A 14,360-nucleotide genomic window follows, 5' to 3' on the forward strand; every position below is an offset into this window, starting at 1 on the left:
TGCCTCTGCACACATACAAACACCACCCCATTCTTCATTTGCCTGTCTGTGGATGGATTCTGCCTACTATTCCCCTTATAAGCTGTGTACACAAATGCATTTCCCCATGCTTCGTTTTTAACTCTGTGCTCAAGCCCTGGCAGAGCTTTACTTCCTGACCAAATCCTTGTACGCAGSCTTTTCCAAACATTCCCCTCATCATGCTTTGTACAGTCACATAAAACTGCCCATACACATCTCCCCCCTCTTGTGTTATACGGTTCTTGAAGCCCCTAGGCTTTCAAAGCTGAATCAGAGGCATTTAAGATGAGGCACAGGTGATGTGTGTTCCTGAAGGTCGCCATATATCCCCAGGCTCTGGCAGCTGGTTATTTCTCACAGGAGTGCTGCTGTTGTGCAGACTTAGTGCTGACAGGGCCCTTGGGGCATCTCTTCAGTCCTGGCTGAGCCTCCCTCTGCCTGGCTGTGACTAACATGGATCTTGTTTGTTGTGGCTCCTTGACCCTTTTTTACACAGGTTTCAGCCAGTTTGGTGGGGATGTCTTTATACCTGGAGTCAAAATGGTCTTGGAAGTTAATTTGCTTCTGGGTATGTTCTTAAATCTAACCTTCATTATGTGCCAACTGGCCCCATCTCTGGCATTTCGAGAGGGGCCTCATCTTCATACAGGACGGACATTTTTTACATTGAGAACTACCAATCATGGTGACAACTTCTCCAGGGATGTGGTAGAGACCCCATCACTGAAGGTTTCCTTTCCCGTGAAAAGGTAAACCAGACCATCTTCTGAGGTCCCTTCCAACCAGAGCTGTTCTATGATTTGATGGCTCTTTACAAATGTTCTGTGTTTGCACCAGGCTGCTGGTGTCTGTAGGGGTGATAAGTCATTTGGGAATATATTTTCAGGAATTTAGGGAAGGGGTTCTGTGTGTTGGGAACCTCCACATATTTTACTACATGTGGGTCTCAAGAGAAATGGGAACTTTGAGGGGACGGGGGCTGGCAATTGGCTTGTTTTCACCTGTCATTTGTGAGCATTGGTACTTGATGTCTAGTACTAGGTTCACACATTGAAATGAGATCTGGATCAAGGTCAATGTTGATGACAAGATCAAGGCTAGGCATGCGTGACAGGAAGTTGGTGACATTCTCTGTTGTGTTGAGAAAGGAGACAGAAGGGATGGACTGAGTGAGAAGATTAGGAGCCATGCTTAAGCTTTGTTAAATGTGAACGAGATACGACTATCTGAAACAAGATGACTGAGGAACAGGCTGAAATTGTAGTTTGGCTAGAAGCAGACTGATGTAGAGTACAGAGGCAGAACTACAAGTCAGCAGAAAGGAAGTGAGAATCTTATGTGAGCTCTTATCCAGATGCTGTGATGGGGGTAGATGTTGTGAGCAGAGTCTTGTGTAACATCTCTGAGCAGAAAGCTTGGAAAGGGATAAGCTAGCTGCTCAGATATGGTAACAGAGCCATTAAAAAGCAGAAGGCGGAGGAGACTRTTCCCTTCCTTAGAAGCTACTGGGATGTTTCTGCTATGTTAGCTCTTTCAGCTCTATTTCTTGGAAGCTGAAGAACTGCAGAGAATATAGAAAGCCTTGGAGATTTTAATAGAAGGGGGCCACTATTGCTCTACGTGAACCATGGAATAAGAATCCGTTTGGGCAGATGGGATGCAGCAAAGAATTGTCTTCTGCTGTGCTTTTACTGTGCACTGGTATAAAAAATGAGACCCTCCTTTGTTTGCAGGGGGAGGAAAGAGAAAGAATGCTTTCAATTAAAATACAAAAGATGGCTGGAGTAGAGGTGTTGAGTGGTCTTGAAAAACTGTGATTCCAGTCTATCTGAAAAACTAACAAGTATGGCTCCATCCTCACAGACAGGAGAGATACAGAGGAAGTAGTATTTCCCTAAAAAGTCAAAGAAAAGAGTGGATTCCTCAACTGAAAGGAAGATRGAAGAGCAAATTAAAGGGAGCCTTTGTAGCATTTGTTTGCAGGGGAAGAGCAGGGAAGCATCTGCCCTGTAGACTGCACTGTTGGAGTGAATAAGTAGCTCACAAGTCACTATTTTCTTTTTCAGCATGATGAAATGGAAAAGCAAACAGGATTATATATATCTATACACACCTTGGCTTTCCTTTGCTTTGGTCTGTGCTTTTTGCCAAAATAAAGTGTACAGTGACATTATTTACTGTGCACATAGAGAGACTGTCATTTTTTCATCTTCCCTTTCCACASAAGCATAGTTGTTGGTGGACTCTTGCTTGACCATTAGGGTCAGGAAACTCTGGCTGCCATTGGAGGCCAGCCACAAACAGGCTGAAGTGTGGAAGTGGTTYAGGATGTTGGGAAGGTAATTAGCTGTGCAAGATGTTATATTCTGAGATGGAAAGAAGTGGGATGGTGAACAAGCCAGGTCCTTGTGCTGACATGCTGCATCTGGAATCAGAAAATGAACATTTTCTCAATATCTATGTCAATCTTAGAGGGACTGGTACTTCATTATCACTTGGGGATTCTGAGGATATCGTTGAGTCCATCATACAAGGTTCTTCCACCTTCCATCTTTTTTGCAGGGAARCGAACTGGACTTGCAGCTTAAACTTACGATGTAGCTTCCAATAGCAAAACCTTTCCCTTGATAATGGTCATTTTTGAGAATTAGAACTTCTTGGAATTTAATTCTGAATATAAGATTATAGACATGGGGGAAAGCTACCTGTGTGGAGTATTTTGACCAGGAATAATGTTCATATACACGTGGATGGGTTAGAAACTTGTTTAGAGACACCCCAGCTTTGCTGTTTCCTCTCTCTATTTCATTTGTATGCTTGTGCTACTGAGGATGTTGTGCTAGCCCTRCAGATGATGTCTGGACTCTGCTTTCTTACAATTCAGCTTGATATCTGCCTTACATCAGAAGTATATTGTGCAGTTTGAGTGCTTTGTGAAACCAGCACCTGGACAAAGAACAGCYGAATGAAGCTAAGCACAGAAGAGGCTGTGGTGAAATCCTAGTGGAAAACTGTAGAATTCCCAACTATTGAAAGCATCTCTGGGAACTGAGCGTATCTGTTAATCTTAGCATYCTGTGTCTCTGGAGGGAAGTAGGACATCTAATAGCTTAATCAGTGAAAAACTGATCTTCTTGTGCCAGTCAGGATGATGTTCCTGAGCCAGTTATGTTCCAATATGGCCATGACAGTCCTTGCTTTTATTAAACTTAATGCTGTTTGCTTGGGGGAGCCATGGATAAGTGGCTCACCTTTTACAGAGATGGGAGAGCAGGTCCACCTTACACACAGGGTCTCAGGAGACATACATCAGCTGTCTGCTCATTGCTGTTACTGCTTGTTGTAGCTGTCACCACTGAGATCCAGGTTTCGATCCGAGATGAGTGATAGTCTCAGACAGTTCTGCCTTGTCTTAAGGATCTGACTTATTCAGGAAAATAAATGAAGCTACTGTGAGTGTGTCTSAGTACAGACTTTTATGCAGGAGTCATCATGGATGGAATAAAAGGTGCTTTTCTTCAAGGTATGGCTCTGTAATAGTTAAAGGTACTATAACAAGTAAAGTAGACTGATGCTRTTGCTGCACAGCTCAATGGATGGATGTGATGAATATGAGTGTCTTTATGTAGGCTTTTTCACTGCTTGTCTAACCAAATGAGACTACAGAAAGACTACAGAAATAGGTGAGCAGAAGAGGAAGTAGCCAGGATCCTAGGTATCAGACARTGAAAGAGCGAACAAGTGTTGGTCTGTGGCTAATGAGGGACCAAGGACTCTAGCAGAGTTCATTTTCTGTAACACAAATGGCTGAGAAATGTGTGACTGAGAAATGCTGTTAATAGCATCCCAGAAAAGATTCTCAGGGTTTTAGCAGGTAGTGGACTGCACAGGACCAAAGTGGTACCAAGTAGAAATAACAAGAAAATATGAATGTCACACTCCATCTGAGTCGCTGCCCTTTCCTAGAAGAAAGGCTGCTGGTTGATGGACAGCCGTGGTTTTSTGCTATTGCAGTGCAATGTTAGCAGTGATTAATGAAATTAGCAGTGATTGGCATGCTAGGAGCAAATGTATACCATTGGCACGTGAAGTGACATATTTGTGGCTGTGTATAACTGTTATGTGTGCATTGTACAGATAGGTTTCTAAAAGCAAAGCTAAAAATTTGGTTCTTATAAATTAGACAAGGGCAGATTTCTAGCTGTGTTGACAGCCCTAATTCTGTTCTTCCACGCGTGACATGGTATGGCCCGGCATCACATGAGGTGTCAAGGAGAAACAATGCTAGAGCTCAGCTCTTCCAGATTCTAGGCAGGCACCTTACTGCATATCTCCCCCTCAAAAGAGCTGTGTTACTGACCATCCTTTGCACTGAAAGATGCAGGGATTTTGTGTAATAAGCCATAGGTAATTGTTTCAGTGCATGAGAATACACACATACCTTTACCTACATTCATTTGGGTGCAGCATATACCTCTCTATATATGCATATGTACATGTAAATGTAATATATGAACACCAGAAAATCCWTTGAAAAGAAAACCACTATTCTGTATATATCTACAATATTATTAAAAATACTGAATTAATAAATACATGTTCTTGACAGATGCATTTAGGAACCATCTATTAGACTTGGCATTCATTAGGTGGGGAGAAGTCCAATCAGATTTCACTGACTCATCAAAGCCGCCTATAAATTGTGGGCTGTTTGTTCTGACGTTTGATGAATTATTCTTCATAATCCACTGTCTACTGCGATAAATCTAATCTTTCAGTTTTTTGCTGTCTTAATAATTCTCAGAGCAACACTGTGACATTTTGTTTTCATAGAGGGGATAGAAAGGCTGGGACAATGGAAAAAAACCCTTACTTGCTGTCTGGGAAGTACATTGCTCTACACCAAGGTAACATTTTTCTCACGCCTAGAACTCTGGTCTTGCAGACTAGCAGGAATCTGTAAGTAGTTGGCACAATGACCAGTTATGTGTATCTTGTTGAAAAGATGACCAGCCAAGGTTGAAGTTCACACCCCTTAAACCAGGAAGGGCATTCAAATGTCTGAGAGGAATAGTGTGCTACTGTTGATAAAGTGAATTCCAAAAGTTCTGGGAGCCTCAMGCCCTAATAATACTGCAACAGACATAGAACTGAATGTCTCTTCAGGTATTCTGCTCCTTGAAATAGAGGGGACATTGTACTGGGTAGTGTTAAGGTGGCAGCTGTAGCCCCTCAGCTTTTCTTCCCGGAGTCATACTATGTTGATGTTTTCCAGCAAGCTCATGAATCCTATTATCACACTGCCCTGCACTGTCTTGGCTGGGAGGCTGCAGGCAGAATGATCCCTGTGTAACTCAGAAAGCTCCTGAAGACTGAGCTCACCTTAGCAAATTGCCATACATGGRGCTATGATTAAGAGGGAACTGTTCAGTGCAATCTCTGTCAGTTACAGAAAAGAAAGATGAATCAAGTAATCTTATCAAGGGAATTCCAACTTGGAGAATCACAGCACAGGAAATGTGCAAAATTTACCTRCCTTAATCCTTTCTCGCTGTTCACCCTTTGTACTGTATGGATTTATACCTGCTTTCCCATGTGAATTTTCCTGTGCTACTACATGGCTTCAAAGTGATAGGAGACTGTGAACTGCTCCTGATCATTTTAACACAATATTCTTGTTAATGGAGCTCCCTTGTATCATGGCCTGTGATGAATATCCTGGAGACAAAACCAGTTCCAAGTTAATCATGTGTTACCTGGTCATCTCCTTCTAAAATAGCAGGACATCTCATAGATTACAGTCTCCAAATACAAAATACARGACACAGGAGCAATTACAGTATGCTGTGATCAGAAGAGATCTGCTGTGAAATYACAGTTGAGGTTTTGAATGTTTCAGTTTGCACTGGTTTCGGTAATAAAGGAATAGCATTATCCCTGTTGGGCCTCTTTTTGTGAATTATTTTGGGCAGCTGTGATTGGTGAAGCTGTCAAGCTCAGTAAAGTGTCTGGAGATGGCCTCTGCTTGAGATGGTCTCAGCTCTTACTGAGACTTGTGCCAGGCTCTGTCCAAGTTCCTGACATAGGCATATTTACCTTGTTCTGGCATATTTACTGTATGAAATAGAAGCACCTTTATTATCTGAAAGCTACATGACTTTCATGAAGATGAACTGTTACCTAAGCTCAGGGTTTACCCTGGACACTGAGCCACTTTCAGCTGTGGCTTCCCTATATCCCATGCACTCCCAGAAACTTACAGGGTTTATCAGGAACTTTTTAGGCTGCCAAACAGTGACTGAGTCCCAGCTTGCAGCAGGTGAAAAAGTTCCTCCACTGTCTATCCTGTTGTCATTGAAGTGGTCAGTCTGTTGGGAAAGCTTCTGAAGAACCTAAGGATGACAGTACAGATCAGACCAAAAGCTGGATTTTACCTCTCTGTCTTCAAATGTAATTGCTGTTGGCTAAGAGACAATGGGKTTCAGCCTGCAAGCTGAACAGGGCTGGACTGTTGAGATATCTTCTGTTGTTAGTGATGCTGCATCTCACTGCACCCTGAATTTGCCCTGAACAAACTGCTGACACATGGCTAACATTCATCACAATGGCAGAGCAGAGCCACTACCTCTCATGTGGAATGATGTTATATAGTGCTGGGCTGGGAAAGGCTCCATGACTTAGGCTCCCGTGCCAGGCTAGCAGCCTTTCTGGAGAGGGAAGAGAACATACCTGTCTGTGAAGTGGGCAAGCTAAAACCGGGTGGTAATACTCCATCATTTGCTGCAGCACATGGATATAAAAAGGTTGGGATTAAGGGACAGTGTATTTCAGAAGAAATTAGCTAGCAAGAMATGCACATTTAACTTTTGTGGTTTAGAGATTAAGATACCAGGCTGGAACCTGGCATATGTGGGTTAAATCCCAGCTCTGTCAAAGATTTCTCAGAACATGCTAGGYAGGTCGAGTAAGGTAATACTTTCAGAAAGGACTCAGGATTTGGGAGCTTAAATCCAATTGACTTCCAGTATCTTCCTAAGTGTTTAAGGACAGGCTTCACAAAAAAACTGAGGCATCATGATGCCCAACATTGTGGCATCATGTGGTTTGTGCTGGAGACCTTGGGCAGAGCAGCTGTGCTTTGGAAAAGCACTTCGGCATGGGGAGAAAGCCTGTAGCTGAAAGCTGGGAACTCCTGGAAAGCATGAGTTTATACAGGGCCCGTAGTGGCTGTGGGCCTCACACCATGGCATTCTGGGTTTAATGTGGTCTCTAGGTACAACCTCAGCATAAATACATACTAGCAAGTGTCTTAGTAGATAGACCCTGTAAAGCTTTTATATCAGTTCCCTGAGGTGTGAATACTAATACCAACAATCATGAAAAGATTTTGCATATTTAAAATTAAACAAGCTTCATTCTTTATAATTACGCAGTCAGGGCTGTGTTTCCAGCCAGTGAAGTACAGTACATGTTCATTTGCTGGTGGAGCATGTGCCGGATGGGGACCTGGCTGTGCAGAAGGAGCAAAGGAAACCACCGTGTGCAGGGACACCACCTGCCTGTACAGCTGTAAACCTGCAGCTGGTTGTCCTGTTGCTTTGAAAGAGCAGCCCTAAGTTACTTTTAAACCTTTATTAAAACGTGTCAGGAAACTATGTTTGTTTCATCTCCTGCCAGGATTACATATGGTAGCAGCCAGTTTGATGAGCTCATTTGAGACTATCTGTAGCCTGGAAAAAAACCTGAGAGTTCCTTAAGTCAGATGGGCTCCAAGACTGTCCCAGACCTCTGCTTGCTAATTATCCATCCTGGAAATGACAGTTTTTGTTAAGGGTTGTGAGCAGTAAGAGCAGTAAGAGCCTGCAGCCTTTCCAAGAACTCYCTGTTTGCATGAAATGGGTGCAGCCACCTTCCCTTGGGGGCGACCCTACTCCCTGGCAGGCCCTGTGGCTCAGCTCTTCTCTGTTTCCATGTCATGCTGCCTCTTCCTGGCTGTTTCCTGCCTGGGACACACAGCCTGCAGCAGAGGCATTAGCTACATCCAGTGAGCTGAGAAAAGACAATTCCATAATGAACGAGGGTCATTTGCTAAGTGGGGGGTCCTGGAGCCCAGCCGTAATTATGCTTCTGCTTTATCTCAGCCTCACACCTGCTCATGTAATGGCTCAGCTGTGATCTGCTCCATTCTTCATGTGCATGCTCTGCCCTTCTGCTCCTGGGGTATCCATCAATTTTCTGGCCCTGTTGCAGTCCCTCACTGTGCTGTCCTTGCCTGCGGCCTGTGAATGTGCACAGATTTGCCCTGGAATTGCAGTAGGGCCACTGGGCTGGCTTTCCCAGACATGATGGCTAACCACCTGACTTTCATGTCCTAAGTAACAAGTTTTTAAAGTTCATAAAGTTTTATGAAAGTCTTCTATCCAAAATAACTCCTAGACACAGCTTTTTTCAATTATGTTTCTTTAGAAAACTTAGTCACACGATAATGAGATCTATATTATTCTTGCCAGAGGGAATGTGTGCAGCTTTTTTTTTCCCCCTGCATGGATTCAGTCCTGGTGAGGATGGTTGGATTAACGGTGCAGGCAATTAAGAGGTTTTGAAATCCAGAGCAGATGGAATTTTATCCAATTTATATATAATCTTACTATAAATGTACCTTACTGGATTAAAGGCAGTGAACTCCCAATTCTGTGTTTTAACCTTTGGGGGATGTTACCTGGTCTTATGACTAGAAGCAACTCTGTGAAGGTTCATCCTTCAGATACAAGGATGTAGGGTGGTGAGAGAGTTGAAAAAAGTCCCAGCTCGACCTCATGTGGTAAGTTTCCTGTTTTGCATTTTTTTTTCCTTACGGAATCTTTCCACATGCTCTTGGCCACCCTAAATCTTTATACTTAACAAATCCTCTCTTCAACCAACAGATTAACTTTACATAAAGGTAAAAGTCCCTGTGTCTTGAACACATTTTCTCTTGAGACACAAATGTCAATAGGTTTGAATTATGGACCTGCTGTAATTAAAAACCACATAACTAGTTGTTTTTAAATGCAGTTGTTTTACTTAATTGATTTTGCCGCCAGGACCAAAGAGAATTAATTAAATAAACAAAATGCACCTTCCTAGTGAATTACTAGAGGCAGCTGAGTCTGTGTTGGTSTCTAATTACTGCAAATGCTCCAGTTTGTTGCTAGCAGTAGTTTTCTGTGGAAGGGGCTGGGAGAGAATGGGTGGGGTGGTGTGGGAGGGGGCTCATTCCTTGGCAGCTGCAGGAGGGAACAGGCTGCTCCTTGTAGTATTTTTCTTCCTTTTCAGCGAAAAGAATATTCATTTAAGGCTTTGCATGAAGACTTTGCTTAGAAGGTCTTTATTCATATTTAATTACTAGGTTGCAGCAGCTCCCATCTTTAATTACCTTTTAAAAAGCAGGTTATAAAAATGCACTGACATTCTTTCTTTTTTGCTACTGTATAAATTACAGGCTTCTCAACTGCTCACTCCAGATCAGTTCAGCCCGTGAGTAGGGTGGGACAGGTTCCCTTTGCTGACTTCTGAAAACCTCAGAGCTTATGYTCACTTTTCCTTGCAGCACAAGACAAAAATCCTCAACTAGCATTACATGAACTATGCCTGAAGCCATTTATCTGTGTTGGCCCTCCCTGTGAGCTGACTGTGTGTGGAGGGGCCTGCTAGTCAGCCARGCCGATATCTCACTACTATGGTTGTAGTATTTCCAGAGCCTGGGCTGCCTGGTGCTGCCCTGAGTGTCTCTAGGAGGGTTGCTCTGTCATGCAGGGCAGATGGGCCTTTGCTTCTCTCCCATTGCCTCACCCATGTCTACCTTGGATTTTGCTTTGTGGACCTGCTCCTAGTAACTCTACTTCATCTGCAACTTTCCTTGTAATCCAGTACTGAGTTTCTCAGACAGAGTTTCTGATAATTTTCTCTTGTTTTCGCAAAGTGCTTTGCTGTCCCTGCTTGTTGCTTTTTCTGAATTGAGAGCACTGGTTTCTTTTACAGAAGATGTGAGAAAGTGCATCGCATTAAACATGTTTTCAGACCAAGTTGTCAAGGTGGAAACAGCAATTTTTGTCCCCCTGCCCTGAATGCAGCCCTTAACCACTGGTCCCACTGATGTGCAGGCTTTCACCAAGTAAGCTAGCTGCTGCTAAGGATACACACTGTCAGGTTTCAGGGGATGATGATGGTGGGTGATTCTAAATACCTGCAAAAGAAATATGCTCAAAGAAACAGCTGTTTGCTTCTGCGCCCAGGATGCTGGCCATAATCACTCCAACCCAATTTTCAGGACAGCCTGGAGAAATCCTTCACTTATTGCCTGGCTGCTGCAAGTCCATGATGAAACGTGCTGCTGGGGCTCTGCCACAGGTTTCCATAAGCAGAGTATCTCCAGGGYATTTGCATATTTATCAGGCTTCACTGGGAGGCCAAACAGTGATAAGGCTAAGGGAAGGGACTGAAGGAGGATGAAAGGGCTGAGTCTGCCCAGCTTTGGCACATGAACTCTCTGGCCTGTGAGCAGGGTTTTCCTGAGAACAGCCTCTGGCACGCCAAGCTGATGCGTCTTTCTTTTCTTTTGGCAGATAAAAGAGCTCTTTATGAGTTTTGAGGACACTCCCTTGGGAGCAGCATCGCTAGCCCAGGTACACAAAGCAGTGCTGCAGGATGGGAGAACGGTGGCAGTGAAAATCCAGCACCCCAAGGTCCAAGCTCAGAGCTCCAAGGATATTTTGCTCATGGAGGTAAAACTAACTGTTGACTTCAACTTACAGAACAATTGCTTTTGAAATGTATCGGGACCACATTCACCCATGGTGTAAGCAGGTATAACAACACCAACCTGTAGCCTTGAAATCTCCACAGAGATCAAGGCTGTCTTACAGGATTAATACAGAAAAATGGTGAGGATTGTGGTTCTGGTGATTGTATGGATGGAAAAACTGAACAGCAGGGTAAGAGGGAAGGAGGGTAGAAGGAGAAGACAGGTAAAGGTGAATGACATCATCGTAAGTCCAAATAAGATTTAAGAACTGGAGACCGAGTCCTGAAGTCTCTTTTCAGCCCGTATCTCAGTTTTGTAGTCAGAGCTGTGTGGCCAAGGAAGATCATTGTCCATGACTAGCATAGTTTTTTTTTTTTTATTAAATTCTAGTGAGGATTCAACAGTGGATGAGATTGCTATGGTTCAGTTTTGTTTCTTGATCAGCTCCTTAATGCTGAACTGATTCATGGTACAAGCAAAAACACTGAAATACAGAGAGGGTCYCGTAACAGGGGCAAATACACAAATGAGGGATTCAGCTATGAAAAAATGTTCAATGCCTAGTTCCTGTTCCTGTCTTGAATGGTGAGTATCACTTGTATTTCCCAGTACAATGCTGTAGCTTTTCCCAGACTTCTAAGTCTAGCCATAGAAAGGAGGAAATGGAGCAAAACCATGGCACTGTACTGCATTGCAGTGGACAAAGATGCYAGCAATATGGTGTAGAACAGGAAATAGACGCAGGACTGAGGTGGAGCAGATGGGAAGGATTAGGTCTGTAAGTGGTACAGTAAAACTTTTTGCTAAAGCATGTGTGTGTATACATATATGTATACACACACTTATACACACATATACATATGTATATGTATGTCTGTATACTGCAGTGAGTGCACATTAAATGGCAGACAGGTAGGTCCATGGTACTAAAGACGGGAAGCTTAAGGTGAGGAGTTCTGATAAGTGTTCAGTTGCATAGACCTATGTTTAGTAACATAGTTCTCCATCACAGAAGATCAGAAATGAAAGATCCTGCCAGCATTGTCTCAGAGTTCCATGTRACTAAAGCTTCTACAGGCAGTTAAAATACCTGCTTTGAGCAATCCTGGCTAGTCTGTATAGAAACACTGCTGGTTCCAGCTGTGGCACATTAGTTTGTAGCTGAGTATTTATTTTGAACTCATAGTGAAAGAAATTTTTGGGTTCCAAAAAGATGTCCCAGTAAGATAGATCTGTCTGTTTCAGTGATGGTTTGAGAACACAGGACTGTTAAAACTGGCTTTGGGTCCAGCTGTAAATTTGAATTTGATTCAGATCTTCTYCCAGACTCATTGCAGTGGTCTGCCCAGTGAATTTGCTTCTGTGAATCATCACATGCACAGCACTTCTCAGGGGGCTTATGACATCCTTCCCTTCCTCCCAAAACAGGATGGCAGAAAAAGAGCAGTCAGAGATTAAGGATGAGCAGATAATGAAAAACTCTGGGATCRGGGCAATAAGAGAATTCTGTATGAATGAACCAAAACCTGTGTYTACCTTGGGACATTTGCCCTTCTAACAGTGAGTGTCGCAGAAAACATAGCTCCTCACACCATGTTGCTATGATTGCTGGTTAAGCTGGTAAGAGACATTTAAACAAATTATTTTAGAGTGATTCCTGTCTGTTCTGGCTTTAAGCTATTCCTCCTGGGAAACTTGAAACTCTACAGACAGCTTGGTTTACCATCCTCAGGGTGTGTTGCATATACACAGCTATGGGAAAGTAGTTCAGAGTGTGACACATGCAGTTTTGTTTCTAAAAGATCTCTCTTGTGGAGTCTTGGCTTACATGCATCATATCCTTATGAGGGTCTGTTTTTGTGTAGGCCGCATAGAAAGACAGATGATATGTATTAATGTTCTGGTCCTTTAAGAATCAGACAGACATTGCAGCTAGGTAAGAGGTTAATTTAAGTATTGTCAGAGATGGTCTTACTTAGGGACTGATGGGAGGGAATCTGAACAAGAAAAGATAACTGGAAAATTCCTAAATTCACTTGAGGCTTCATAGCATCAATGCTGACTCTTTAAAAATCAGTGCAGCATCTGATAAACCCAGAGAGACATACCTCACTACTCTCTATATATCAATAATTATTTTAAGACAATATGTTAGACAGATGTCAGAAAAGGTGTAGGCAAAATACTTGTTATTATATCCCTGCAGATGGCCAAGTTGGCAAATTGATTCAAAAGACTAAAGGAAAAAAAAGCAGGAATTTTCTCAGATCAGGTACCAATGAAATAATCTTGGAGACTGTATGAAGTTTATGTTCATGTTCATGAAGATCACTGGTTACATTTCATTTGGGTGACATAAATTTGAAAGGATTTATGGCTATAGATGTAACAATAAAGAATACAATTCAATAGTGTCTGGAACCTGGTGATTACGTTTTTAAAGGAACATTGAGTTTACAACTGACATTTAGATAAGAGAAGTTGAGACGGGGTGGAGAACAAATGTCACGTAACTGAACAGGAGTGATGGTTCATAAATTAATTTTTGTCATACATTTCAATGATAACAGCTTCCTGTGTGTGCTTTAAATGTTCTTCCTGCAGTGCAGGAGTTCTTGCCTCAGTGGTGGAGATCTAGAAGGGGAAAAGGTGCAGTAACACAAACTTAAAAGCCTGTTYGTGTTTTCAGATGAATGTGCAAGAGCAAGTGAAATAAAGACAGCAAAGTGCATTGCATTTTTATGTTTTTTTCACTTGTTTTATGACTCAAGTAGTTAAAACAGCCAAACAAATTATTTTCCTTAGGGTGCAGTCCAGATTGTCAGCTTGTATAAATTTGTGACTCTGGTGGAGAAACTGTCCCTTTGTTTGAACAGAAAGCATGCTTGGCTGCCGTGTGGCTTTTATTATGCCATCCAATTGTGTAATATTGATTCACTCACTCCTTAAATGTTGCTTTAAGCAAATGTTTCAAGGAACCTTTTGGCTGGGCTTTTCAAGGTGCTGTGCTGCTGAATACCTAATCCCTTTAAGAAGAAGAGCATTCCAGATGGTGGATATATGATAGTTGGAAAACACCTCCTCAGCTTTGTGAGGATGGCTTTGCCTGATGCTGAAGAGCAGCTTGCCCTCTGACCCCACCAGAAGTATTATTTAAGTATCTGTAGCCTACTAAATGTTTCCAAACTCCATTGTCTTCTTTGAACTGCCCACAGGATTTTTTGTGCTCAACAGTGTAAGAAGTAGCATAAAGGTGATAAGTGATAAGTGATACTTTAGATCTTTCTCGAATGCATTATCTGAGAGCTGTTCAAATGAAGCCAGAGAATAACATGTAGAATTATAGGACTCAGAAGATAATTACTCCAGGCAATGCCCTTGATGAGATCTGGCTATGWGGTCTTTTCTCCAGAGCTTTGTTCTCTTACTTCTAGGCAACAGTCAGCTGGCCTCCCTTTAATGTGTGTGCCATGGTTTAACTCCTAGATGTGCCTTCCTCTGGGAAGAGTAGGCCAGAATTTGTGTTACATGACCAAGGCATGACACACTCTGTTGT

General features: G+C 42.6%; 1 protein-coding gene across 3 annotated transcripts in view; it reads left to right on the forward strand.

Annotated features, from left to right (window-relative positions):
* Positions 1-14,360, forward strand: part of ADCK1 (aarF domain containing kinase 1) — a 73,294-nt gene that overhangs the window by 40,343 nt on the left and 18,591 nt on the right. For all 3 annotated transcript variants that reach the window (XM_057380414.1, XM_057380500.1, XM_057380577.1), the window contains exon 5: positions 10,626-10,784. In XM_057380414.1, the coding sequence (XP_057236397.1) occupies positions 10,626-10,784 (159 nt within the window). The remainder of the gene's footprint in view (positions 1-10,625; positions 10,785-14,360) is intronic.

Source organism: Malurus melanocephalus, unplaced genomic scaffold (assembly GCF_030028575.1).
Source record: "Malurus melanocephalus ecotype Western Australia unplaced genomic scaffold, MMel_1.1 scaffold_0, whole genome shotgun sequence".
In the NCBI taxonomy this organism is placed as follows: Eukaryota; Metazoa; Chordata; class Aves; order Passeriformes; family Maluridae; genus Malurus; species Malurus melanocephalus.